Source organism: Lissotriton vulgaris, chromosome 1_1 (assembly GCF_964263255.1).
Source record: "Lissotriton vulgaris chromosome 1_1, aLisVul1.2, whole genome shotgun sequence".
In the NCBI taxonomy this organism is placed as follows: Eukaryota; Metazoa; Chordata; class Amphibia; order Caudata; family Salamandridae; genus Lissotriton; species Lissotriton vulgaris.
This window is the reverse complement of record NC_141685.1, coordinates 589,186,485-589,213,861: the sequence shown is the minus strand read 5'-3', so window position 1 is coordinate 589,213,861 and position 27,377 is coordinate 589,186,485. Positions and strand designations below refer to the sequence as shown.

The 27,377-nt window shown below is 39.2% G+C and overlaps 1 protein-coding gene across 1 annotated transcript in view; it reads left to right on the top strand.

Moving 5' to 3' along the window:
- Positions 1-25,831, top strand: part of LOC147747525 (vitellogenin-A2-like) — a 71,546-nt gene extending 45,715 nt beyond the window's left edge. The window contains exons 24-34 of the mRNA XM_086953992.1: positions 4,690-4,740; positions 5,974-6,078; positions 13,444-13,656; positions 13,752-13,894; positions 16,089-16,227; positions 16,320-16,455; positions 17,322-17,508; positions 20,583-20,671; positions 22,634-22,731; positions 22,826-23,007; positions 25,565-25,831. Of these exons, the coding sequence (XP_086810118.1) occupies positions 4,690-4,740; positions 5,974-6,078; positions 13,444-13,656; positions 13,752-13,894; positions 16,089-16,227; positions 16,320-16,455; positions 17,322-17,508; positions 20,583-20,671; positions 22,634-22,731; positions 22,826-22,984 (1,320 nt within the window). The 3' untranslated portion in view covers positions 22,985-23,007; positions 25,565-25,831. The remainder of the gene's footprint in view (positions 1-4,689; positions 4,741-5,973; positions 6,079-13,443; positions 13,657-13,751; positions 13,895-16,088; positions 16,228-16,319; positions 16,456-17,321; positions 17,509-20,582; positions 20,672-22,633; positions 22,732-22,825; positions 23,008-25,564) is intronic.
- The last annotated feature ends 1,546 nt before the right edge of the window (positions 25,832-27,377 follow it).

The following is a 27,377-nucleotide window of genomic DNA, read 5'->3' as shown; positions in this document are numbered from 1 at the left end:
TTATTACCGGGTGCACTGCTCCTTTGGTCAATAAATGCCAAAATGATTTACTATTTTTCTTTCTTGATGCTTCGGCCAAAGTGCACCATTTCTCTTCCTCCCAACTTCTCTTAGCCTCTATCTGTGCCTTGTTGCAGTCTCTTCATTTAAGGCGGCCTTAGCCTGTTTTCAGTTCCCGTTGAACCACGGCATATCCCTACGTCTGTGGGTCATGCTTGCTGTCTGCCTAGAGAAACAGCTGTTGATTACCTTAATGAGATGGGTGAAAGAAGGCATGATAGTTAAGTCATCCCACCTCAAGTTGCTCATGTTAACGAGGGCAGATGCTACCTCAGCATATATGTTAGATAGGGACTGCTCACCTGAGACTATGTGGCTCCATTTGATCGGTCTATTATCATTTGAAGTGACTATAGGAGTGACCATTCCGACAGAACTCTTCAGCAAAAAAAGAATGCTGACTAATCCCAGAACCACACCATTATGATAACTGTAATGACCATATCATGTACTGTGTCTAGATTGATCAATGTGCAATCAAACCAGCTTGGAGCGTTCACCCTCTTAAATATAAAGGTAGCTTCTAAATCAGATTGCGTCCGCCTGTTGCAGGCACATACTCCCGTGGTTTGTGTAAAAGTTAGAACTTGTTGTCCCCACCTTTGTACATCTTTTAAGCGGGGTGCCTGCAGTTTTTGCACGAGGTCCTAGACATAGGCCACAGGCTCATATAAAAAGTTAAAATCTCCAGCTGCAAGAAAAAATATCCCTCTATCTGAGTTGTCTAAAAAATTTGTCAAAAGAGCTAATGTGTTAGATTCCTGATTTTTGTTTATGACACAATTATATATATTGAATAGTCTTATTGAAAACTCCCCTTTTGGAGATATGAGGTCAAGGCCTAGAATATCAGCTGACTCGATATTTAGTCTAATGACTTTGCAGGCTAGGCTTGTCCTAACCCAAATAAGTAGAAATCCAGACGGTCGGCCTGCCGGTAACGGTCTGGCTTGAATGCTAATGTTGGTGTACCCTACTGTACAAACTGGTTCTGTACACCATGTTCACTGGAACATGCTCATATAGCATTCGTCTATTAGATTAGCCCAGTTGGAATCCGACAGTTTGTACCTTAGTCCTGCAATGTTCCAGGAAATGATTTTTATTTGGTCTTTGAGATTTGGAAACACCTATAATGTAGGGCACAATACTTGCTCGTTTGTACCTGGGTTTGAATTGTGTTCTGGATAAACATAGCCTTGTGATGGGGTCATTTGCATGTTAAGTGGGGTATTGGCTCCAGGGGATCTGGCCCTCTGGGGATGAACAAGGCTGGAGCAAGATGAGAAAGGTGCTACTGTTTATATAACCTTAAGGCACATAGCTCCATGCACCCCTAGGAAAATTGGTTCCCTTGGGCTGGGCTAAGGTCGCCCTTGCTAAAGGCTGGACCCGCACTAAACTCATGTAGTCATACAGTAGTATATCCAGAGTAAATCTAGTTCACTTATTGGGTTAGACCACAGCATAAAGACTAGAGTGAATCATCATTCTTCAAACAGTTGATTCATTTCGATTCCTAAGCATGCAACACTTGTTAATTAGAGATGTGTATTGTGATAATCCCCTACCTCTCACTCGAGCCCAATGTATTCAAAACAAACCCTACAAATCTTAGCAAATTTCCTTGCTCAGCCTCTTTTGTCATACACTGCATTGTCAGCCAAAATTCACCAGTTTATGCTCCTGCTCCAGTCATGAGTGTGCGGTAACTACTCCATTTTTGTACAATTGCTTTGTGTACCACAATAAACCTTTTCTAGTGCAATCGCTTTTGTACCTAGTAACATCATTCATTTCCCATATGCCCAAAAGTATGGAAGGTGCTTTCAGGTCCAGAGGTATTTCGAATGTTGCTTTCATTTCCACACACACTCTTCTCCAATATATCTTACTGATTGGGCAGCTCAATTGCAAATGTATGAAGGTGCCTCTTGACTAACATCCTCTTAAGCGATGAGCAATAGTAGACCTGCATTTAAATGTTTACCTGAACAATCATGTAGTATACTCAGTGGAGAATCTTCAATTGCATTATTCAAAATCCTGACCTCAGGAATGGTTTGCTTGGGTACATCAATAGCTTCTCCCACAAACTCGCATTAGCGCTGCCTAGTCCTTAATCCCTGCTCTTCTATATGTTCATTAGATCCATCTGTGTGTTCATCTTTATGGTGACATATGCGAGTGATTTTATCTCCTTTCCATCCTGCTTTCAAACAGTCTGTGTGTACTTCAGCTGTGGTTCCAGCTGATTCAATTATTGATACTCCATAAATGGCTTGAGAATGGTATTTAATCCTGCAATAGTAATGCCAGTTACAAACCACATTTTGTACATATATACCTTAGCAGTACTGTGCAAAAAAACACTCTATTTTGTGAACATGTTTACAATATATCATTACTTGTGTAGACAGGGACCCATATTAGAGTATATGTAAAATAGCTCAATGCCAAATATTGAAATTCTTCGCAACAGCTGTGTCAGTACAGTGAAAAAAGACATAACGTGGCCAATTTAAAATATGCAGCAGAACAGGTATAGCCAAAACTTGTTATTTAACACACATTTCAGCTTTCCTTTTCAACGATTCCTCCAAAATTGCCCCACAAGGATCCTCCATCAGCCGACCCTGTTAAACATATACATTGCACCGCTCACAGCCATCGTCAGAGCACATGGACTCAACATCACTTCATATGCAGACGACACAGAACTCATCCACTCCCTATCCATCAAACCCAACATCACCAAATGCAACTTTCAAGACGGAATGGAACCTATCACCAATTGGATGAAGAGCAACTGCCTTCAACTTAACATGGACAAAACAGAGATCCTCATCATGGGCGCACACCCCAACACCTGGAACAACACCAAGGACCCTCACCCTCGGGGACCCCACCACCCCCACAGACCACGTACACAACCTCGGGTTCATCCTGGACTCCGAACTTAAGATGGACCACCAAGTCAACACCATCACCTCCTCCAGCTACCACACCCTCAGTCTACTCTGCAATACCTTCAAGTGGACCCCCCCCGAACACAGGAAAACGGTTGCTCACGCCCTCATCAGTAGCAGACTGGGCTACGGCAATGCACTCTATGCCGGTATCAACATGAACCTTACCTGCAAACTCCAGAACACCCAGAACGCCGCCACCAGACTTGTCCTCATCCTACCACGCCACTGCCACATCAGCGAATACCTACAGACCCTACTTTGGCTCCCCGTCGAGAAGAGAACCACTTTCAAGCTTCTTACCCACACACACAAGGTCCTCCATAACGCCGGACCCGCCAACGTGAACCACGCCTTATGTTCTATGCTCCCCTGCACTCTCTCCGCTCGGCCCACCTCTCCCTCACAACTTTAACTCAGATCAAGAAAAGCAGAACAGGATGGCGATCTTTGTCCCTCCTCGCTGTCAAGGCATGGAACTCACTCCCTCTTCACCTCCGACAGACTGCTTCGCTCCCCAAGTTCCTAAAGGACCGCAGGACATGGCTCTTTGATGGAACTCAGTGAACCTGCAGGAGCTGCTGAACCCTGCCCCCACCCACTGCCCTCTCCCTCAGCGCCTTGAGACCCTTTCCGGGTGAGTAGCTTGCGCTAAAGAACCCCCTGATTGAACGATTGATTGAACCCATCCACACTTTGAAATGAACTATAAGGGCAAAAAAAATAATGAAAGCTAGTTACTCATGATATGTTTGGGAAGCCAAATGGTATTCTGGAAAAGTGGATGTAACAATATATATGCAATCAGGATAAAGAACACCCCTTTAAGCCTCTTGGAAGAACTGAAAACATCTTCAACAGAAGTTGTCAAGTTGAAATGAATGAATACAACTTATCACTCATGATGCTTGATTCCTCAATTACCTCTAATGCAGAAGAACATGGCATTCTACTTGAAGAATGAAAAGATGGATGTGCACTATTTTGGATGCAGCTAGCAGTAAAGTTGCATTTCTAAAATTAATTAAATGCATTTCATTTTATGTGAATTAAATTTAGGAAATGTGGAATATTAATAGTCTTTAAATTTTAAAATATTGAACTTTCAACATGTTTTATAAAGTGTGAATCTAGGTACAATGCAATGAATTGCTGTAGAGGAGACAATGTATGTAGGTGAGAAGAAATACAACTTTTTAGGATGGGGAGGGTGGCGATGGGGACAAAGTGAATAGGTTTAGAAAGATCAAGCTTACATTAAATGGCAGTAGGGTCAGTGAAGTGATGGAGCCCTTCTCGAAGGGTTCTTCAGCTCCTTCCAGAACTGGAGCAGTGATATGACCTGCTGGATTTGATTTGGGGTGTTAATCCAATATTTTGACGCAGAGTTTGTCTCAGTGTGTCATCCCTTCTTTTTCTTCTTGCTGTTCCACATTTGCAGCCTGGAGACTGTTTTCCTGCATGTTGTTTGTGTTTTGTTAGAGGTTCTCTTCTTGGTTGCAAATGTATGGAAGGTTGTTGGTATTAACAGTCTTGTAAATGATGCAGCTAATGTTTAATAATTTGAGTAAGGCATGATAATCACGTGTTTGTGCAGTATCAATTGCATGTTTATTTAAAGGACCACCAAACAAATCTGTTCTCCTTGTTTCTCCTGCAGACGAACCCTGATATTTATGACCTACGTTTCACCCCAGCATACAAAAGCTCTGTAAGTGGTATTTAAAATAATCTGAAGTTAATATTTGTGATACATTATGTTGATTTACTTGAATTATGTGGAAGGAGCAATACGATTTCTGTAATATTAGCACCACGTAGTATATGTCATAAAAAAACAGAATGTGGAGTTTTCATGTGGGGAACTAAGCAATTTCTCTATGTTGAGCAATAAGTGGCACCAGTCACAACATTAAGATACACTTGTTAAAATATTGAGGCCGTGCGTCACTTTTATGCCGCCTGTGCGTCACTTTTTGTGACGCACCAGCAACGTAAAAAAATGTGCCTTGTTGCACCATATTTACAAAGTGACGCATCTAGGCATATGCATCACTTTGTAAACCCCTGCGCTACATTATACCTACGCCAGGTATAATGTATGCAGGGGGGGCATTCTGACGCAAGAAAGGGTCATGAAAGTGATGTAGTGAAATCTATAAGATTTTACTGCGCCACTTCTAGGACACAAATGCATCAATTTCTTATGCCTGCCTCACAGCAGGCGTAAGACTGACGCAGGCCTTTTTACATGGGGCTTGCCCCATGTGAAAGGACACATTGCTGGAGTTGCCTCACTTTTGTGACACACTCCAGCAATGCGTCACTTTTGCGCCATACAGAAACGTCAGAAATACTGACGTATCTGTAACTCCTTGCGCCATGATGTTTCATACTGTAAATATAATGCATCACTGGTGTCGCAAGGAGGGCGCAGTGAAAAGTGACGCATCGCTGTTTTCACACAGCGATGCGTCAATTTTCATAAATGAGGCCCTAAGTACCTTTTACAGGTCACAGTGTTTTGATATGGTTAAGCGATAACTTTTTAGATAGAAATTAAAGAATGTTTAAATCTTGAAGGCACGTGTATTTCCTTTACTTTGCTTAGCTCAGTTCATACAATAGCAACATTCATGCTCTAGCTGCTGCTTGTATGTGGAAGTAAGACCTTCGAACACATCCATTGCTGCCATAACTCAATCCAAGATATCTTTGGCAGGAGGACAGAAAGATCAGTAAAATAATGTTTGATAGAAACACAACAATACATGACCATCGAGCTCACTCGTGAGGGTTAGTTAGTCCTGAGATCTCTAAGGAGCAGTCAGGCCTGCAAATATATTTAACAAGGATTTTTTTTTTAAAGTTATTGCCATATCTATCATTTATGTAAACTGCATTTAAATTGTGCATTTTTATAAACTATTTTGCATTAATCCAGAATCCTAAGAAGAGATCCTCAGGACACAGAGCCTCTTCCCAGTCCAGCTCCAGCTCTTCAAGCAGCAGCAGTAGCAGCGCCTCCAATGCCAGAAGATCTCAGAGGGTAGGTGCTGCATGAATATAGATCAGTAATACATTATTCGCCCCATGTCGGACATCTTGGGAGGGCTCCTTTTCAGATTCTGCAAATTAACAATTTATGTTAAACCAACACTGGGGAAGTGGAGATGGAAAGCTGGCCACCTTGGGGGAGGGGTGGATCACGAAAACAGGACTTTGGGTGCCATCCAAACTATTACAAAAACGCTGTATTTCAAGGCAATGCCCACATTTCTAGAAGCAAACACGTTTTATGATTACAAATATCCACAACATACTGCCTTGAAACTCGATTTATCTGCTGTGACCATAACATTAGGGAATTCTGTACAACTCTACCACTGAAAAGTGCATACTCTCAATTTATTTTAAAGTATAAGCTCAAAAGGTTCCACAAAAATGTGCTTTCACGAATTTGGATTGCTTCCTGCCTTGGTGAAACTGATTTGTGTTACATGAAAACCGATCTGTTGATTGGTTACCTTTGTCTAATGTCAGCCATGTACACATGATCTTATGTTATTTCCTTTTGCTTTGAAAAATATATTTGGACTTGCTTCTGATCAGCATTTGCGGTCTGGTACATCTTACCTATTACACACCTTGCTGTTTACTTTGCATGTTTATGAATCTGTAAACTGCCAGCCTCCATTTAACTAGGGTGTTCCCATTTTAAGATTTTACGTGATTTACAAAATGCAATACCTCATTATTCTGAAAAGACATTAATGCTGGACACTTGTCTGTAATATATCTATGATTTGTAATTGCCTTTTCAATGCCATGCATTATTATTTATATATATATATATATATATATATATATATTACCTACTGGCGGTCGCCAGTAGGTATATATAGTTAGGATTTTTTCTCTATGGGATTTTTGAAAATTCTATGTCTAATAACTTTGGCGTTTGTGGACGGAATTGGCTGAAAGTTTCAGGAAAATGGAACATTTTGTTTCTGAGCAGCCCCTGACAATTTGGGGGGGTTTCATCAAGGGGGGGCCAAGAAAAAAGGGGGGTCCCAAAACGCTTTTTTCCCATGTTAATTTCCATAGAGCGGTTGGCCTCACTTTTAGCTCGAACGGCTGAATGGATTTGCACAAAACTTGGCAAAATTGTAGGGACTGTTAGCCCAATGTGCCTTTGCTAGGTCTCAATATATGTGCTCCAGTGGATTTTGAGTAATTTAGGTTCAAAAAAAGATATATATCTGGGCGGAGCCTAACCACACATCTGATCTGATTGGCTGTCAGCACTTCATCCAAGAAGTGTTGGCAGCCATCTTGGGACCAATATACATGATAGCACCTTATTAAAAAGCATTGTAGTTAATAGAGGGTTTTAGGACTTTAGTTACATTATAAATCATTTGTTGATGGTACCATACTCATTTTAGGAATTGTGGTGGGTTCTAAGGTGATTTTACCATGTGAAAAAACCTTCTGCTGTGATATCATGAATATTGTTTGAAAGAAAACTAATATCTCATGATTTTCCCACAGTGGTTTGGAAGGGGATCTATAAGCTAAACTGAAAGCATATTTTCTGTAAATTCACATTATCTTTCTCAGTCATGTGAAAATGAAGTCTGACATTCTCAGTAAAACATGTACATCCAACAAGGACAGAGACTGTCAGTTGATTCCTTTGTGTTCTACTGCAGCCTCCTAGAGTGTTCTAAAGAACAACTAGAGCGCTACCTACTTATTACAAAGGTATGGCACACCTGAAGCCATCTTGATTGGAATAAAGTGGTAACTCTTAAAACATTTAATTTAAAAAGAAACAACACGAGGGGGTATATTTTGCCATAGAAAGTATGATTAGTGCTGCAGAATGAAACATTAGGGCACATTTTGAGTGACTTCTCAAATCCTTTTCTATTTCATTAAAACATTCTGACATGCAGTCTCCCAAAATGGCCACCAGAGACAAAAGAGCCCAAATGTAGCCCAAATATCACCCAGATGTAGCCCAAGTATAGCCCAATGACAGAATGTCCCAGAGTGTTCTAAAGAACAACTAGAGTGCTAATAGTCCTACTTATTACAAAGGTATGGCAAACCTGAAGCCATCTTGATTGGAATAAAGTGGTAACTCTTAAAACATTTAATTTAAAAAGAAACAACATGAGGGGGTATATTTTGCCATAGAAAGTATGATTAGTGCTGCAGAATGAAAAATTAGGGCACATTTTGAGTGACTTCTCAAATCCTTTTCTATTTCATTAAAACATTCTGACATGCAGTCTCCCAAAATGGCCACCAGAGACAAAAGAGCCCAAATGTAGCCCAAATATCACCCAGATGTAGCCCAAGTATAGCCCAATGACAGAATGTCCCAGAGTGTTCTAAAGAACAACTAGAGCGCTAACAGTCCTACTTATTACAAAGGTATAGCACACCTGGAGCCATCGTGATGGGAATAAAGTGGTAACTCTTAAAACATTTCATTTAAAAAGGAACAAAATGAGGGGGTATAATATGCAATAGAAGGTATTATTAGTGCTGCAGAAAGAAAAATTAGGGCACATTTTGAGTGACTTTTCAAATCCTCTTCTATTTCATTAAAAAATTCTGACATGCAGTCTCCCAAAATGGCCACCAGAGACAAAAGAGCCCAAATGTAGCCCAAATATCACCCAGATGTAGCCCAAGTATAGCCCAATGACAAAATGTCCCAGAGTGTTCTAAAGAACAACTAGAGCGCTAACAGTCCTACTTATTACAAAGGTATGGCACACCTGAAGCCATCTTGATTGGAATAAAGTGGTAACTCTTAAAACATTTAATTTAAAAAGGAACAAAATGAGGGGGTATATTTTGCCATATGAATTATGATTAGTGCTGCAGAAAGAAAAATTAGGGCACATTTTGAGTGACTTCTCAAACCCTCTTCAATTTCATTAAACAATTCTGACATACAGTCTCCCAAGATGGCCACCAGAGACAAAAGAGCCTAAATGTAGCCCAAATATCACCCAGATGTACCCCGAGTATAGCCCAATGACAGAATGTCCCAGAGTGTTCTAAAGAACAACTAGAGCGCTAACAGTCTTACTTATGACAAAAGTATGGCACACCAGAAGCCATCTTGATTGGAATGAAGTGGTAAGTCTGAAAACACTCAATTTAAAAAGGAACAACATGAGGGGGTTAATTTTGCCATAGAAAGTATTATTAGTGCTTCAGAAAGAAAAATTAGGGATCATTTTGAGTGACTTCTCAAATCCTCTTCTATTTCATTAAAAAAATTCTGACATGCAGACTGAAACATGTACTTTGAATACCAGCAGCAGACGTCCCTGGTGAGCAGTAGCTTTACTACAGTGATCTAATGTGCAACTAGAGTGCTAACATTCAGAATTTATGGCAAATGTGTGACACATCTGAATGCCTTCTTGATGGAACCAAAGTAAACAAGCATTGAAAATGTAATAGATCTCGCCCTCGTTTAAGTTAAAGCCATTCTGTTTGTAATGAGGTGGCTTTTTAGCTTTGCTTTTATTAGTGTTTTTTTAACTTTCATGTAAATAACATGCATCTGTATGCATATAAGTATATGTATGCATGCATTTATGTTTGTATTTATATAGATATACAGATGATATATGTTTATATATGTATGTATATATATATATATTCACTGAAAAAACCATAGGCTATAGACCATATATAGTTAGGAATTAGCATTTACAAAACCTTGAAAATTCACTGAAAAAACCATAGGTTATAGACCATATATAGTTAGGAATTAGCATTTACAAAACCTTGAAAATTCACTGAAAAAAGTATAGGTTGTAGACCATATATAGTTAGGAATTCACATTTACAAAACCTTATTTTACTCACACAAAACCATTGAAATTCCATATATAGTTAGTTGCACTAACTATATATCGCGCACCCGCAATCCACTGCTGATGATGTCACATATTACATCATTCATGACATGGTCAGTGACATCACTGATGACATCACTGATGACATCTCAAATGACATCACTGATGACATCACTGATGACAACATCCAGTGACTGTATGTTTCTGTAAAGTTAAAATATGTCTTACATATTGAAGAATGAGTGGATGTATAAGTGTCTGGATGAAGGATTTAGTAGGTGCATGACTGACTGTATGAGTGAGTGATTAAATGTGTCTCACTGAGGGCATGGGTTAGTGACTAAACTGTCTTAATTTGTGCATCATTATGTCTGTTGTTCTGTAAACTGTTGCATGTGTTGATAAGTAGCTATATGAGTAACTATATGGGTTATTGATTGGTTGCCCAAGTATTTGTATGGGAGACTGAGTGTGTGTGTGGGTGGCTGGGAGGTGTATGACTCTGTGCATAGATGTGTGAGCAGTTGATTCACTAGATGTATGGTTTCAAAAGTGCATGTGGAAACAGCTGTATGGGCGGTTGACAGTCTGCATGAGTGTATTGGTGAGTGATTGGATTTCTCAGAGCTACATGTCAAAGTAAGTACATATGTAAAACACAGTACATGTAAGAGTTGACATATATAAATAACTGTGCATAAGAACCAGTGAATGTGTGAGTGGCTGTATGGATCATTGTGAACTTGTATCAGTGATTGTATAAGAGAGTAAATATGTGTTAGTATATGTTTGATTAAGTAAGGTGTGTATAACTGTATAGTTGAGGAAATGGAGGTGTGATTGATTCTTTGCATGACTGACTAGGTGTGTGAGTAACTCCATGGATGAGTGACAGTCTGTGAGTGTCTGTTTACACTGATTGTATCTAAGGTTATATTAGAGTCTGAAGAGGTTCATCGTATTATCACATGAATGATGTCATCAGTGATGTGATCAGTAATGTCAAATGAGATGTCATCAGTGATGTCATCAGTGATGTCATTTGAGATGTCATCAGTGATGTCATTTGAGATGTCATCAGTGATGTCATCAGTGATGTCACTGACCATGTCATGAATGATGTAATATGTGACATCATCAGCAGTGGATTGCGGGTGCGCGATATATAGTTAGTGCAACTAACTATATATGGAATTTCAATGGTTTTGTGTGAGTAAAATAAGGTTTTGTAAATGTGAATTCCTAACTATATATGGTCTACAACCTATGGTTTTTTCAGTGAATTTTCAAGGTTTTGTAAATGCTAATTCCTAACTATATATGGTCTATAACCTATGGTTTTTTCAGTGAATATATATATATATATATATATATATATATATATATATATATGAACAGAAACAATCTTCAAAAACACCACACTTCTGTGGAACGAAGACACGGACCCAAGGTTGCAATCAAGGAGATTTTATTTCAAACCTCTCCGGTTACGCGTTTCGAGCAACTCGTGCTCTTGGTCACACCCATAAAGTGTAACATATATATATATAGTTACACTTTATATAGGTCTCTCCTATGCTGTGCTCCAATAGCCTGTGTAGTAGATGCTATAGAAAACAATGTAAAAACTAAATAAAAAAGAAAGCTAGGAATTAGTGTTATGTACAGCAAATACATTGATAGATTTGATCTTTCTTAATAACAAACCACAGAACCCCGTACTGTACATAAGGAAAAAAGATAATGCATTGTAATTGCTCCTTTTACATGTGACGATTCAGTTCTGGTGCCTTTGTGCAGTCCTGATGTTGCATTATTAGTGTTCTATGCACAATCTACAAGATGTGGTAGTCTTCTGTGCATCAGATGGACACTGGATTAGCTGTCTGCTCATAGCCCTAGATAATGCATTAATGTTCTGTACATATTCCAAAGCATGCATAAGTGGTTCATAAGTGACAAACAAAATATCATCATGAGTGGAATGCTTGAATTAATTTCAGCCATTGCTTATTTCTCTAGCTGCTATGCAAGTCTAGACAGAGACCAGTCATATGCAACTCCCCCTGGGGTCCTGCTCTAGTAGATATAGGCCACTCTGAGCTACAATGCAAGGTCCCATACAGTTGGGGATACAGGCACCCCTAAACATGTTACAAGCTATGTGTAACGTCAGTCCAATAACACAGTTGATGGGGAACTTATGCCTGGGTTTACCCATTGCACTTAGGGTGTCTCTCTTAGCTTCCGCTATGTCTGGTGTAGCACGTTGAGAAGAAAACTATTGATTAGGCCGAGTTCATTACAAGTGATACATTCAAGTAAGGCACTTATCACTTTCTTTTTTTTTCTGTAAACCATCTTGACAATGCATAGTGTTGTCTACAACAAACTCAGGGAGGAGTCTTTCTGCACTGATGTAGAAGATATCTTCATGTTCTATATGAAATATTTGAGAAATCCAAGCAATAATTCCTTCTGCGACTCAGGAGAAGAAGTCTTTATGTTGCCTAAAATAAACTAGAGATGGTATGTTTGTTTCCATGATAAACAGCCACTGGTGTCAAAAGGTAAATCTGCTGATTAGTGTTGATGCAAAGTGTGTCGTATGAAATGTTAATGAAGATCATTTGGAAAAAAAAGCTTTTTTTTCAATGATAAACAGGCTACCAGGTGTTTTATTCAGCAAAGCAGAGAAAGTGCAACTGTTCTCTTTATTAAATTAGAATAAACTAGATGAAACGTCAGTGTCCCCTACAAGAGACTATGGGGCATAATAGCACGAACTTCGTTAAAATTGTCGCTGTTTTAGCGGCAGGAAATTGCTGCTAAAACGCCGATAATGGGCTTGCTAATATGCGTTATAGAATTCCAATAGAAGTCCAGGTTATTGGAATTCTTTAACGCATATTAGCAAGCCCATTATCGCTGTTTTAGCAGCAGGAAACTGCCGCTAAAACAGCGATAATTTTATAGAGGTTCTTGCTAATATGCCCCCCAGTTTATGAATTATTCACTAACAACAAGTGCATCAGGCTTCATGCTTCTTGATTGTCTCTAGGTCGAGAAAGCTTGCAATCACTAGAGGCAGAGGCTTAGAAGAGAGATCTTTTCAGAGTCCCACAGTTGGTGGTGAAGTTTCTAAAGACTGTGCAATTGCAATTTGGAAAGCCCAGAAAATGTTTCCTATGATGGACTGTGGAAGTCAAGGCATTATGGGTTCTCGGGGCTCTGCTATACAGCATAAGTACAACCAGTTGCGTTATACACAAGCTGGCAGAGCAATTTATTGCAATTCCAATCTGTGGAAACCAAAAATATTTGCAAATGCCCCTTTTTCTCAATATATAGCAAGGTTATCCTCTGAGCAGAGTGCCCCATGTTTAATTGTGCATAGGTGTTATCTGAACAAACATCTACTTTACTAAGTGCCTTTGCATCCCTCCTGACAATAAAACTGGTGCAGAGTTTTCAGGTCTCCATTGTAATAGCTGTTTTCCACTTTTGTCACATGCCTCTAGCCTGCTTTTATGGGAGACAACAAGCCCCCAGTGCTCGCTGTTACTGCTCAAGCGGTGAGAAATGACAACAAGAAACAAGGATACCAGGTGATCGTATACGCAGACTACCACGCCTCCAAGCCCCAGATCCAGGCCTATGCTGTGGAAATCGCCGCCTCCAGTAGATGGCGCGCTTGTGCAAATGCGGTTGTTGTCAACTCTCATGAAGCACAGGTGAGGCCAGGGGAGCAGATAAAACAGGGATAGTAACATCTCTTCTGTATATAATACATCAAATTAATATATGTAATTTCTTACATTATGATTAGGCCTACCTGAAATGGGGTCAGAATTGCAAGGACTACAAAATTGCTGCAAAGGCTCAAACTGGTCACTTTGGCAGCCAACCGGGCTTGAGGCTGAAGGTGGAGTGGCCCAAAATTCCATCAAAACTGAAATCGGCTGGAAAATGGTAATATTTCTACATTACGTAAGAATTTACTAATTGTATATGTTCAGGAAAAGCAAGAAATTCTATATTCTGAAGTAGGCACCAACAAGTGATTTCCCCTTGTGACTTACACATTAGCACTATAGAAGATCTCAATTCAATCTGTAGTTTAAATAGTGTTAAGCAGGTTGGTAGGTCTTCGGAGTACGGAAAATAAAAATGGGTATTCAAAATGTTTTATATTGCAATACTGCAGAATAGACATCTTACATCATCCGCTGACAAGTCACCACATTTCTATCCCAATATTCAAAAGAATGCATGCTTTGTAACATTAAAAAAAACATTCAATTCTCTCAGCATGCATTTATAGGCCTATACTAAAATCCTTAACTTCTAATCAATCCAACATTTTAGCATATTTTAATTTAGTTGCATAACATACTTAAAATATTTTCACAAGTTCAATAAATATGTGTTTGTCTCATGCGGTGCTAGGAATGAACAAATGCTACAATGTTTTTCAATTTTTCAATAACAGGTCTGCAGCCAGGATTGGGTACTTCTTCTAATGGGAGAGAGGCACAAAGAAATGAAACAGTTACAAACAATAAGCGGCATTTAGAGTCTGCTGGCATGCTGCAGCCTCTATCAACCAATAGATGCATCTCTACCCAATACTTGAAGTTCCTGTGCCCTGCAGAAATGGGAGGCTGCAAGGTTTCCATGGGACAACAGGCCCATAGTGGGAAGTTGCTCCATGGTATTTAGGGTGGTGCGACTGTCACTCTTATTGAAAATTGCATAGTGGCCCACACACTACAGTTGTGAGGCATTATTTTGTTGTTTTGGAACAAACTTCCACTTCAGAAGTTTGTTCTTGCAGCAGCCATATCAAACATGGTGCTCACTCATCAGGTATTCAGTGCCTTTGATGAAGCCTCCTCAGCAGCGCCTTCACTCAGAGCCAGGAAATCCCTGTCTGGCAGGTCATGATTGCTGCATCTGCTAGGGTGTCCTCTGCTAGGCGTGTGGAGGACAGAGCCTCTGCTGACCTGGTGGGTTGGCAGCTAACACTCTAAACTCTAAAGTAATGCCCGGGAATGATCTAACTCTACACTCTAAAGGAATCCCCTGGAATGATCTAACTCACCAGTGATGGCACTGACGTAATCAATGCCGAAGGGCTGATGAAGTGATTGTTAGCAATCAATGGGAACTCCGTGAGGAGCCTCTGCCTGGACAACAGGTTCATTGCGAGCCCAGCGACATGACGCAGGTGCACATGGTCCTGGCCCCTGGCTGAGGACCATGCTGAGTTGTTCGCTAAAATCAGGTGTACAACTCGAGAGGAAACACCTCTTGCACATATAAGCACCGTAGCATGTGCTTTACACACAGGGCACTGACAAACGCATACAAGCCCCTGTTACACCGTGCACATATAAGGTCATGACGAAAGCCAGTTGAAGATAAGGCCTGGCTGAAACTACTTGACCGCACAGGATGTCGGAGGCCATAAGCCTACCGCTCACGTTCGAAAGCCTTTGTTTTTATTGACTGCCTGGGGCCCACCATTAAAACAGTCTTTGGGACACCCAGGACAGTATTTTAAACCTCACTCAGAGCACACTCACAGCACCCTCACAAACCAAAAAACCAGCTCTGCAGAAATTCTGGCATCGAAGCACACCTGAGGTACATTCGGTACCTCGGGTGGGGCCCGATGATGAAGCATGCCACCAACTAGGTTGGTGGGGCAGGGCCTTCATAAAACCTAATGGGTTTCCTCCACCCGCAGACATACAAACAATTTAAACCAGAGCTAGTTCTCATTGATTGCTAACATATAAACTGAGGGAATAGACTAGCCTCTCTAGTTCTCCTCTCTCTTTTTGATTACAACATACTGATGAAGTGATTGCCAATGCCTATAATAGGACAGAACATGCACTTGAATGATTGAAGGAAAGACTCCAAGTTGAAATATACAGTCTGCAAAATCTCAACTGATCGTAAATGAATCCCTACAAATAGATCAACTATTTTTACATTCCTAAACAAGCTAAACTTACCCATTAAGGATCATAATTAGCTACTTAAAAAAATGCTACAATGCAGATCACTATATTTATGGAAACATTACCACCTAATGTTATACTTAATCTAAATGAATACATTAGCATCAGATATTACTATTGTTTCAATTATGCAGGGCTGCACAGTTTGTCCCAGGAGCTGCACTCATGGCTGGGTTATCTGAAAAGATGCAGAAAAATCCCTCTAAGAAAGCAACAGTGGTCCTCTCACTAAGCTCTCCAAGATCCATTGATGCAGTTATGCAGGTTCCAAAGGTAAATATTACAGCTACTGACAGTGACACATTTCTAACCATGTAAAGGGTGGATCCATAAATATGTAATGCCTTTTTCTGATTACTTTGCAGCTCACACTTTATTACAGATCCATTCAGCTTCCATTTGCGATCCCTGCTGCTCACCCTACACAGATTTCATCCCTTCAGTCCCCCAGCTGGAATATTTTTACTGAAGCCCCTGAGAACCTGCTGGACAACCTAAGAGGTAAACAACTGGGAACACTTATATCTAACTACTCCTTTGCTCTCGAATGTCAATTAAATTTTCTTTTAAGGCCACACATGCTGTTTGTGTGGAATTTGATTAATATCAGAACATGCCACACATTTGTGTAAAAAAAACCTAAAATATAAAATTGCAAAAATTAGAATATATACTTGTCCTCCTAATTACAATAAATAGTTTGCGGAATATTATAAAATCCCTGAGCACAAGTCCCAATAAAAACTGGTACTACATCATACTTTCAATGTAATATACGTGTCTAAACTTTTAAACGCTCAAATAACAGGCACTCTAATAATATATATTCATACCATGGGCAAGGCATGAGAATTGAAATTGGGAATACATATAGAATTTAACGAGGCATGTTGCAATCCATGCAACCATGACTTTGCCATTGCAAAATAAAGGAGTATGCACGACGAAGAAAATGTGCACTCATTTACCTGATGTGAACATAAATAAAATCAGGTTTTTACAATTAGGCACTTGGTGTTGATGATAGGGCAAAATATTTAAACACAGATGCCAGTTAGTAGTAGCAGCAGCTACCCTCGGCTTTCCCTTTGGTAACTTTGATCTCAGGCTTCATAAGGGCAGAGGCAGTAATATAACAAAGGCTAATTTCCATTCCTAGCATTTCCTCATCACTAACAAATATGCATTTGATGAGCTCCATTTGAGAAAGGGGCCAATGCAGCAACATCAACCTTTAAAAAAGTGTCCTGTCACTTCCAGTGACCAGTACATTGTTGATAACCAATATCCTGTTAGTAGAGTTTCTGTTTTTCTCACTGTAAGGTGTACAAACATAAATATTTGAGTTCTTGTTTATAATTTCTTAGGTCGCTGCACAGTTTCCAAAGACACAATCACCACCTTTAATGATGTCGCTTTTAACTACTCGATGCCAAGAAGCTGCTACCATGTCCTGGTGCAAGACTGTAGTCCTGATCTGAACTTCCTGGTGATGGTGAAGAAAGTGAAAGAGTCTTCCGAACAAAAGGCCATCAATGTCAAACTTGGCAGCTAGTGAGTATTTTCAGTCTAACAAGCTGAATGTTCAAAAGTGTGTATCCGTGGTGTTACCCTTAGATGTTAATCTCTCAAAACCAGTAGAAATGTGTTCCTTGTGTGTTTTATTCTATGACATAGTTGTCTAATGATTTTTATGCTTTATTGGTTTCCAGAGGTGTTTGATTCAATGGTTGAATTAAGTAGTATGCTATATGGAAGTTTACATAGATTATTATGTTTGAGCTATTCAAACATCAGTATCTTCTTTACACAATTTGATGGCCTCTGCGGACTAAGATTATGCTTTTAACCTAGTACTGAAATGAATGTGTTTACTTCATTAGGCACCACATGGCACATTTCTTCATCAATTTCCTAAGCAAGATAGCTAGTGCAAGTAAAGTCGCATAGGTGTCAGTCTGGGGAAATGTGCAGATTAGACTGAGGGACACATGATTCAAAAGCCTTGAAGGACATAAAGAAAAACTGTGCACTCCAGTTCTAGTTTTAAACAGTTTAGGAACACTCTGCCTGTTATCTGAGGAGGAGTTTTGCTTGTGGTCAGGGCAATATCTTGCATCTCGCTGAGCTACAAAAATATGACAATAGCTATAAAAGGATTAAAAAATGATGCAGAGTATCTTACAGTGGATCATTTGGCTAGAAAGAATCCAGTTGATCTCTGTGGTACCCTGTGCCAACCATACTGTTTGCTATTGCCTACAAAGAAAAAACTGTAACCAATTAAGCTCACTCCCCTCCAAGCCATCTCTGATGATATGATTGAGTAGGATAACATGATGAACCATATCAAATGCTACGGATAGGTCGAGGAAGATTGAGGCATTGGCATGTCTCTGATCCAAGCTCATTTGTAGGTCAATTAAAATAGATAACAGAACAGATTTAGTATTATGTGGTGTGTGAAAGACAGCTTGTGAATCATCTAAAAATGTTGTCTCTTGTAAATGAGTACATAGAATACTTCCCACACATTTTTAGTGGTTTGGGGAATAATTGGTAAGAGTGTAATCGGATGATTCTCTTTATGTCTTATGAGTCACTGTCTTTTTTTTAACTCTGTAACAACAGTTTCTTTTTTAAGGGTGCTAGGAACTAATCCTTGTTCAAGTGGAGAAATAAAATAAACAACCAAAGGGTCAGATTTAGTGCTGGATAATTGTTGGACAAGGTTCCAATGGGTTGGCTGAGTTTACTTTGGCAATCATAGAGAGTACGTCTTTCCTAGTTAACTGGACTGAAGAAGATACGTTTCAGAACTGAATTTTTGGTTGGGGAAGCAGGGAAAAAACCTTTGTAACTATCTAGGCCGAAGTTGAAAAAGTTTTACATAAATATGAGGTGAGTTTCTTGCCGAACACTTGTGATGGAATCAAGCAAGATGTTATTGTTGAAGTTTCAGAGAGCTCCTGAGAATCAAAAATATGTATTTCTGCTTATTTGCAGAGACACTGATTACAAAGAAAAAAGTCATTTTGTCTGACCCCCAAAAAATGTGCATTTTGTATGCAGCTAGCCCTTTTCTTAACTCTTCTGTAACCTTTAACATGATCATTGAATGATACCCCCATTTGCATTGTAGCCAGCTGAGTTTGAATTTGACCTGTGCTAAATCATTAGAGTACTATAGAGCAGAAACTCATTTAGAAGTCAAAGGGTCATGGTTATCAAATGCCATCATTAACCACTTTGGGAAAAGCAGACATTGATACTAAGCTGAATTCTGTTTTTTAAAACTAGTCCCATCAAAGGACTTGACAATATCAGTTAATATTGCTCTGTTCACTGCAAGAGATCCTAATAGTATAGGAAGTCTGTGTTTCCTTCGGTAACAATATTCAGATTTAATTAAAATGATGGTCATATAGGGAGAGGGAAGGACAGAAGGTTTACCTAATGACAATTAATAATTGGACATGTTCTAACGCATTTCCTTCCACAAAGGTGGGTACAGGTAGTCATTGTATTAGTTGCTCTGTGTACATTCATTCAAACAATTCATTCCAAAAATGCCCTTTGCCTCTCACCTGAGCTTTCTGTAACCTGAGTGCTCTGTATTGGGTTATTACGCGAGTAGTGATGCAACACCAGACAAAATTTGATCAGCTTGTCTCTACTGGGAACATTTTCAGATTTTGTATTGTTATGTCCATTTGCCATTTAAAACACAACTTTCATCTATCAAAAAACTACTTTGAACAACGTTCATATCCAGTATTATTTGTTTTGTGGAACATAGAGTGAAGGGGCTTGGTTCAATGCCTATATTACTTTTTACTAGCAGGATGTTTTTTGTTGGCATATTTCCAACAACTTGGTTTCAGGCATAGACTCCAAGAGAAGTTGTCCAGTCTGCTAATTGTTTTCCCCAGATACCAGATAAATGGCTATTTGCCAGTAATGTTGCCAGTGAGCAATTTTGTAATAGAAACATCCCTATTCTGAACTTGGCCATTTAAAAACAAATCATACAACAACATATTATTTAACTGGGGGATGTAGCATATGTAACAAGCAGCATGGATTTGTTCAGTAATTAAAATCATAGTAAAACACGGACACTTGCTAATTGACCAGTCCTATCCCAAAATGCAACTGATGTCAAATTAAGGGAAATGAGATAATAATAGATATACAAGCTAAAAGATGGGAGGTGGCCCATCATGCTGACCCAATCTGCTGACTACCATGAGCCAGAGAACAGGCATGTGGTAGGGGTGGTGGGTAAAGCCAATTTTTTGGGTGGAAAATTAGAATTACGACTCTCGATTGTCAAATCAGATGGTGCAGTGTTCGTTCTTAGGAACGTGCACCATGCAGAAGGGATTTCTTGATTTGCCTGAAGTATGTGTCAGGGAAATCTTTGAATGCCACCTCCTGATCATGTAAGTGTTTATGCAGTGACACATTTTTGGCTTTACAGGAAGGGCCTTCTTTTATTCCAAAGTGAAAACCTATCAAACAAACAGAGGAAAGTGTTATAAGCGCTGGGCCTCATACTTACCATAACAAAGCATTGGTAGTAAAATATATTACAGACTGACATATAATCTGTTCTTCTTTTGCAGCGATATTGACATGTATCCATCTGCTGACTCCCTGAAGCTGACGATAAATGGCATTGAAGTCAACAGGCTGCCATATGAATCACATTCTGGTAGGTGACAGGGTTGTATTGGATGCCTCAATAATCAAACAATCACTTTCATCACAACTGAAATGAGGACCCATTTTAGGGTCAGTGGCAGGGGTCTACCAGGTTACAGCTGATAAGTTAGTATGACTCATTTGCTTCTATCATGAGATGAAGCTAGCAGGTGATGCTGCGGTATCATCAATATCAGCATCAGGGAATAATGCTCAGTTAAGATTATTTAAGAGTCCTGTAGTTTTTCATTGTCTTTCTATGTGTAAATGAATTCAGACTCTTCTCTGGGCCTTCTCCTGCACTCCCCTGCTCCCCCTGTCCTTTTATTTGAATCTATTGTCTTCTCTTGCTGGTTACCAATTCTCTCTATGCTTTCAAATTGTATAAAGTGGTCAAAAATGTCACTCTAGTTCTGTAACACTCATTAAAAGTGTAAGATTTGTGGTGCAGATTAGATTGGTTGTTGGTCCTACAATGAGGAAATGAAGTATATGCCTGTATTTCTTGTGAATCGATGCACTAAGACCACCTTTAAAAAGCCAGGAATCTACTCCTACGTTTGAAGCAGATTTTTGACTTTTTGTGTTGCTTAACCATTATAATCCAAGATCCTAGGAATCCATGCCATTCGCACTATTCCAAGAGCACCACTACTCCCAAAATTGTACTCATTTGAGTTTTCAACACCCATAACATGTGCATGAGTAAACATGAGCATTTGTGAAATTTTTCTCTGGAAGGTTGATTTTTCCCCTTTGTGTAAGCCCTGTGTTCTACCCTTTATGCTTACATTTAAAAATGGAGTGTTCCTTTTGTTCTCTTATGCCGAAAAGGTATTTTCTCATACCAGTGACAGGAGTAGTGTTATGTATATTCCCAGGGTGGGAAGCCAATTTCAAAATGATCATCGCACTTTGTGCTTTCATAAATCACAAAAATTACACACAACTCCCAAGTTACCCAAAGTAACTATATTTATCTGACAAGTAGCTAAATCAATAGTTACATGTCTGAAATGTATTAATTTCAGTCTTTTCTACAAGCATTGAAAAATCTTAACTTGAATTGATCACTTGAAGTTAATTATCGCACTTTAAAGATTTTGAATGCTGACTTTTTGTGGCAACACTGGTTGATTTAAAGCAGATAACTTATCACCAGGAGGGAAATCAAATATACAAGTGGTTATGGTACCACAATATTACGTTTTGAAAGCTGACATGCACAAATATGGAGACCAGCATATTAACTTTTAGAATATATGGAAGGTAAGTAGGCATAGGCTTGCATAGATTTACTATACTTAACTCCAAAGGTAATACCACAAAAATACACACACACATGCACACACACACACACACCCACACACACACACACATATATATATATATATATATATATATATATATATATATATATATATATATATATATATCCCAATGATACTGAGGCATAAAGTTAAGAAAAGTAACTCTACACTTACCGTTATATACCTGCTTCCACAATATTCTGGTTGTCAATTTCTTAACACAATATTTGTACATTTCAATATTTCTGTAGTCATTATTCTGAGACACAAGTACAAATGTATTTTCCCTTTATGATTGAGTCAGACCTAATGTGGAATTAATAAGCCTTTATTGTTAGTTGATAAAGTGTGATGATTTGGCACAGAACAGGCCTGTAATTATTTGGACAATGTTCTCTAGAGATTGCACATGCCTAGGAAATAAATTAAAGGGCCCCATCCTACATAGTAAGCATGTTTATTTGCTGACTTGTTGCATTCTAAATAGATGTTTCAAATTAAAACTATATGTACAGCTCCAATTTATTAACAGATACATCTCTATCTCTTCTTGGAACTATCTCTAGCACATTTTTTTATCTCTGCTGCATGTGTTCTACAATATATTCTGAAGTTCTTTGTTCGTTTGAAATTCAACCACAGTGCACTTCTTTTGATTCCAGAACTGCATTTGAAGATTGAAAAGGAGACTGATGGGCTGATCCTTCTCGCACCGGACTTTGGCATTGAGAAGCTTCACTACAATGGAGTCACATGCCAGGTATTCTGATGCATTTCACTCACTGCATGGCTGGCCGTTATGACAAGATTACATAGATTTACATCAGAGGTCTCTTTATTTCTTTATTATAAAGGTCACACCAGCTTTGTGGATGAAGGGCAAGACATGTGGAGTTTGTGGCCATCATGATGATGAGCGGGAACAGGAATATCAGATGCCAGATGGATATGTTGCTAAAGATGAGGGGAGTTTTGTCCAATCATGGATTACAGAAGAATCATGTTCTGTTTAACAGTGATAAAAGGTTCTGAACGGGTGAGTTGACAAAACGGATTCATTGGAGGAATGCAATAACTCTCGCAGAGTGGCCATCATTTTATTGGAACCAAGTCTACTATATAGATTGGCAGAGGGGCCTATGTATCCAGTAAAACCTTTCCTCTCTCAAGTAGTTTTCCCGCATTTAGCTTCCTGGTATTCCTAGTCAATATTGAATATTATAACTTGATATGTTAGCACATTTCATTTTGTCTCCATTTCCAAATAGTATCTAGAATGTCAAATTATGAACATGATTTGTTTAATGTTAGAATGAATATCACAATTTAACTTGTAGGCTAAATGTTTGCATATCTCTTAATCATTTTGATTAAGACTGTCAAGGAGTAGCAGGGTTGTGCTGCCATAGAAAGTAGGTTGTTTCTACCCAATACACACTCCATGCACAAATGTTACTACACATACGCACATATAAACACACCCACATAAAAATACCTGCATCTTCTATTTGCGAAAGAGATGAAATTTGACACTTAAAGTGGTTCCAAAAAATTTCAGATTTTAAAACTATTAGACGATATTGCCTGTGAAGTACAAAGCCTTTAACAGAGAGAATCCAACACAGAGGAAGGGAAGGGAAAAGAGTGATCGACAAATGTTGAAGCACTCAGTGTTTTGTAAAATACCCCTCACACACCAAAAGGCCCCTTGGTGTCATGCTTCATCATCGGGGTCTTCGCACCCCTCTATCGGGATGCGGCGTGCTGCGACCTACGACTACGCGGGAGCACTTGTAGTAATGACTATGTGTGGTGTGAGGTGTGTGGGGTGTATTTGTTATAAGTGAGTGGTGGGATGTGGTGAAAAATTAAAAAGTACCTGGCACATGAGTATAAATGAAAAAAGTTTTTATTCTAAACTCTGGCTGGTATTGTTAAGTGCAGTGTGAGGTCGAATCTGTTATATTAAAGAACAGGACCTCTGGTGTGCGGTGGAGCAAGAATCCAACCCTTCGCTGTACCTCCCTCTTGTGTTTTTGACAAAGCCTTTAACAGTCATATCTCCTCAGATTCAACATTTGCAACATCGGATTCCGAATGGATACCAGTTCGTTTTTGGAACAAATGTGTTTAGGGCTCCCCTTCAAGGCCAATTTGATATCATATGTATCAATTTTTTGCAACCAAATCCAAATTGAAAACATTTACATTTTGCCAACCCCCCACATTGGCATGGTAGCCCTTCACAAAACCTAAGTAGTCCAATTTGGAAATCTACTAAATATCAAGCAGATATGTCAAACTCTTCTTTTTAAATGCATCCCGGTTTTCTTTATGGAAAACAGCTGTATTATAAAATGTGATGGCCTCCAATTGGAATGAATATTAATGAGGGAGGTTGAATTGCGACCCACTCTGACTCTGAATGTTCCAACTAGACCCAATGATTCATAGATCAGTTCAGAAAAGTAATTACTGGACACAAAATTAGTGATTTCAAACTGAGACCTGTATTTTGCAGCAAGCAAAAAAAATATTGGTCCTATGATTCCTCATCACCTTGGGTTTTCCCCCTGAACTAGATCACTTAGCCTGCCCTTCACTATGCCTGTTTACTAGATATTCATCCATAAAGTAATTGATCACACCCATGAGACAGAGAACCAATTATGCCACAGCACAGAGAAGCAAGTGACTCTAGAAGGTTGTTGACGTGTTTCAGCTTTGTCTCATAGATGTACCTTGAGTCCCCTGTTGGTGACGTTATATGAGTTAGGCCCAGGTGATCCTAGGGAGCTCATATGTTCCCCAATGCAAAGAGTGTTAAGGTAATTTGACTGAAATGAGGACCCAAATATGGGTCAGGTGAAGGAGGACTACCTAGGTATGGCTGATATCCTGTATGACGGATTGATAAAATGATGCCCTCTGGACAAAGCCAATGGATCTAGACACTTACATATTTTTCTGCTTGTGATTAACCTACCCTGCAATTGAGTGGAAAGGAGGGTGGGAGTGCAACTACAGTTCTGGTCTTATTTATTCTATACTCCTACAAATGTTCTGCTATTGGAAAATATAATCTTTCAAATACAGCCTTTATTGACTATGAAGTGGGGTTTACTTATGATTTAGATTAAAACAGTTTTTTAATAGAATTTATAGAAATAGAAGTCTGCAACCAAAGAAGTGAAAGAGCCTCTCTTATAATACTATATTTACAAGACAACTTGTCTTGTAATACCACACTTTTCCCCATACAAATTTCGCAAGGTAAAACCTAGTGTAAATTGTGTGAGGAAAACACAATTTGGTCTTAGTTTCACAGCTTGTAGAATGGGAACGGAGCACAGGAAGATAATATGGCATCCAGTAAACATTGCATCCTGTGGTAATGCCTGAACTTATTCTGCCAATTATCTGGGAGCTTACTGCAAAAAAACAACCTATACTCATATATGTTCCGTCACTAACAACATATGTATCTGCATTTGTTTGTGTGCATTTATTGATGCCTAGTACGATAAACACTGTAAGGGCTTCAACATCACCCTGGCTGTTCCATGTTGATTACTTTCACTCTTTTTGTACAGATTCTACTCTAAACTCTGCTGAAAGTCTAAAGTGAGCAAGGAGTGAAGATTTTAATGACACAACATGATGCTGATTTGGAGAACTACAAAGCACTCCACAGAACAACCACTCAGAGGATGAGATTTCCACATCAACCTTTCACCAGTGTGCCATTTTAAATTATTCTAATTCTAAATCGACCCATGATTTGCCATTCCAACTATAAAATGATAAATTCCATATAAATATATCATTTCCAAATAAACATTTCTTTCATTCAAAACGAAGCACAGGCGTCATTGTTTCATTTCAGTTAGCAAGTCATTAAGGCGTAAACATAAATTTACCTTTTTGTTCAAAGAATTAAGATTGGTTGAATTATTTTGCAGTTGCACTGGAGCTAGGGGTGCAGCACCTGATGCAGTCCCAAAAGAAAGCTCAGTAAAATATTGGAATATAAAGAGAACGCTTTAAAATGGTTTATTTTTCCTTCCAGAATTTCATCTATTTTAAAATACATATATGGTTAAATGCAAAGCACGCTTTCCTTATACTAATTATTCATTGATGAAACAATCCCTGTTTGGTTTCTTTTTGGCTGTGTAGGACCTTCATTCAGTAACCTGCATCCAAGTTATGCTTAACTAAAAATCAGGAGACTGGAAATAAACGTTCTAAAATTGTTCTAAAACACACAAAAATTTGGCCCTTACCGGTCAAGGGAAGCTTGTTTCCGGTCCAGGGTAGGCATGGCTTGGCAGTTCGGGCTGGACTGTTCCCATGAGGCACAGGGTCAGATTGATTTGCATATGTCTGAAATGGGATGGCAGATTGGGCTAAAGAACGGTGATGGATTAAACCCAGATCTGTTGACTATGTGTGAGAGTTTGATTGGTTCAGATGCTCCGTCCATCACCACCCCCTGTTGTATCGCTTTGTTCACCATAAGTTGGCAGGGTATGCTCAGACGTGAGTCCCTTGTTCACTTTGCCACTGGATTCAAGCAAGCCTGGCTGAAGACGGCTGTAATGCCAGAAACCGGTCCTGGGAAGCTCGTTTCCGGTCCAGGGAAGACATGGCTTGGCAGTTCGGGTTGGACTGTTCCCATGAGGCACATGGTCAGACTGATTGCATATGGCCATGTCTGAACTGGGGTGGCAGAGTGGGCTAAAGAACGGTGATGGATTAAACCCAGATCTGTTTCCTGGGTGTGAGGGTTTGATTGGTTCAGATGCTCTGTCCATCACCACCCCCTTTTGTACCGCCTTTACTAGACATTAAGCATATTGAAAAATATATCACCTTCATGAGACCTACAAATGAGATATTTCCTGTAGTTGTTTGTGTTAGATACCCTACATTTTAGAAGCTAGAACACAAACCGCGTACAATAGTTATGCAAAATGATATGTATACAAGCCTATATTTTAAAAAGTTCCTTCTTAGTTAAGAATGACTCTACTGAAGATCCACAACAGAACGGATATGGTGTCCTCGAATATTATATTATTTCTCTCTCCTATGGTGTTAGTCTTTTCCATGGATTTTAGATTTTCAAAAGAGTAAGCAGCAGTAGCATAAACCCATTTAGCTAGCACACAATTGCATGACACTATCAGCTAGCTTCTAAGCTTTAAACCTTGACTCTGAGTTCTTCTTTAGAAATAGGTGTCTCATAAATGTAGGGCCCAATTCACAGGAAAAGTTATAAAATGAAAGATGTGTGGACATAGCATAATCATTGTAGACAGTAATGAGTGTTCTTCTTTTCACCAACTTCCTCTGTGTATGTCAAGACAATACATGATTTACGTAGATGTCACTCAAGGGAGT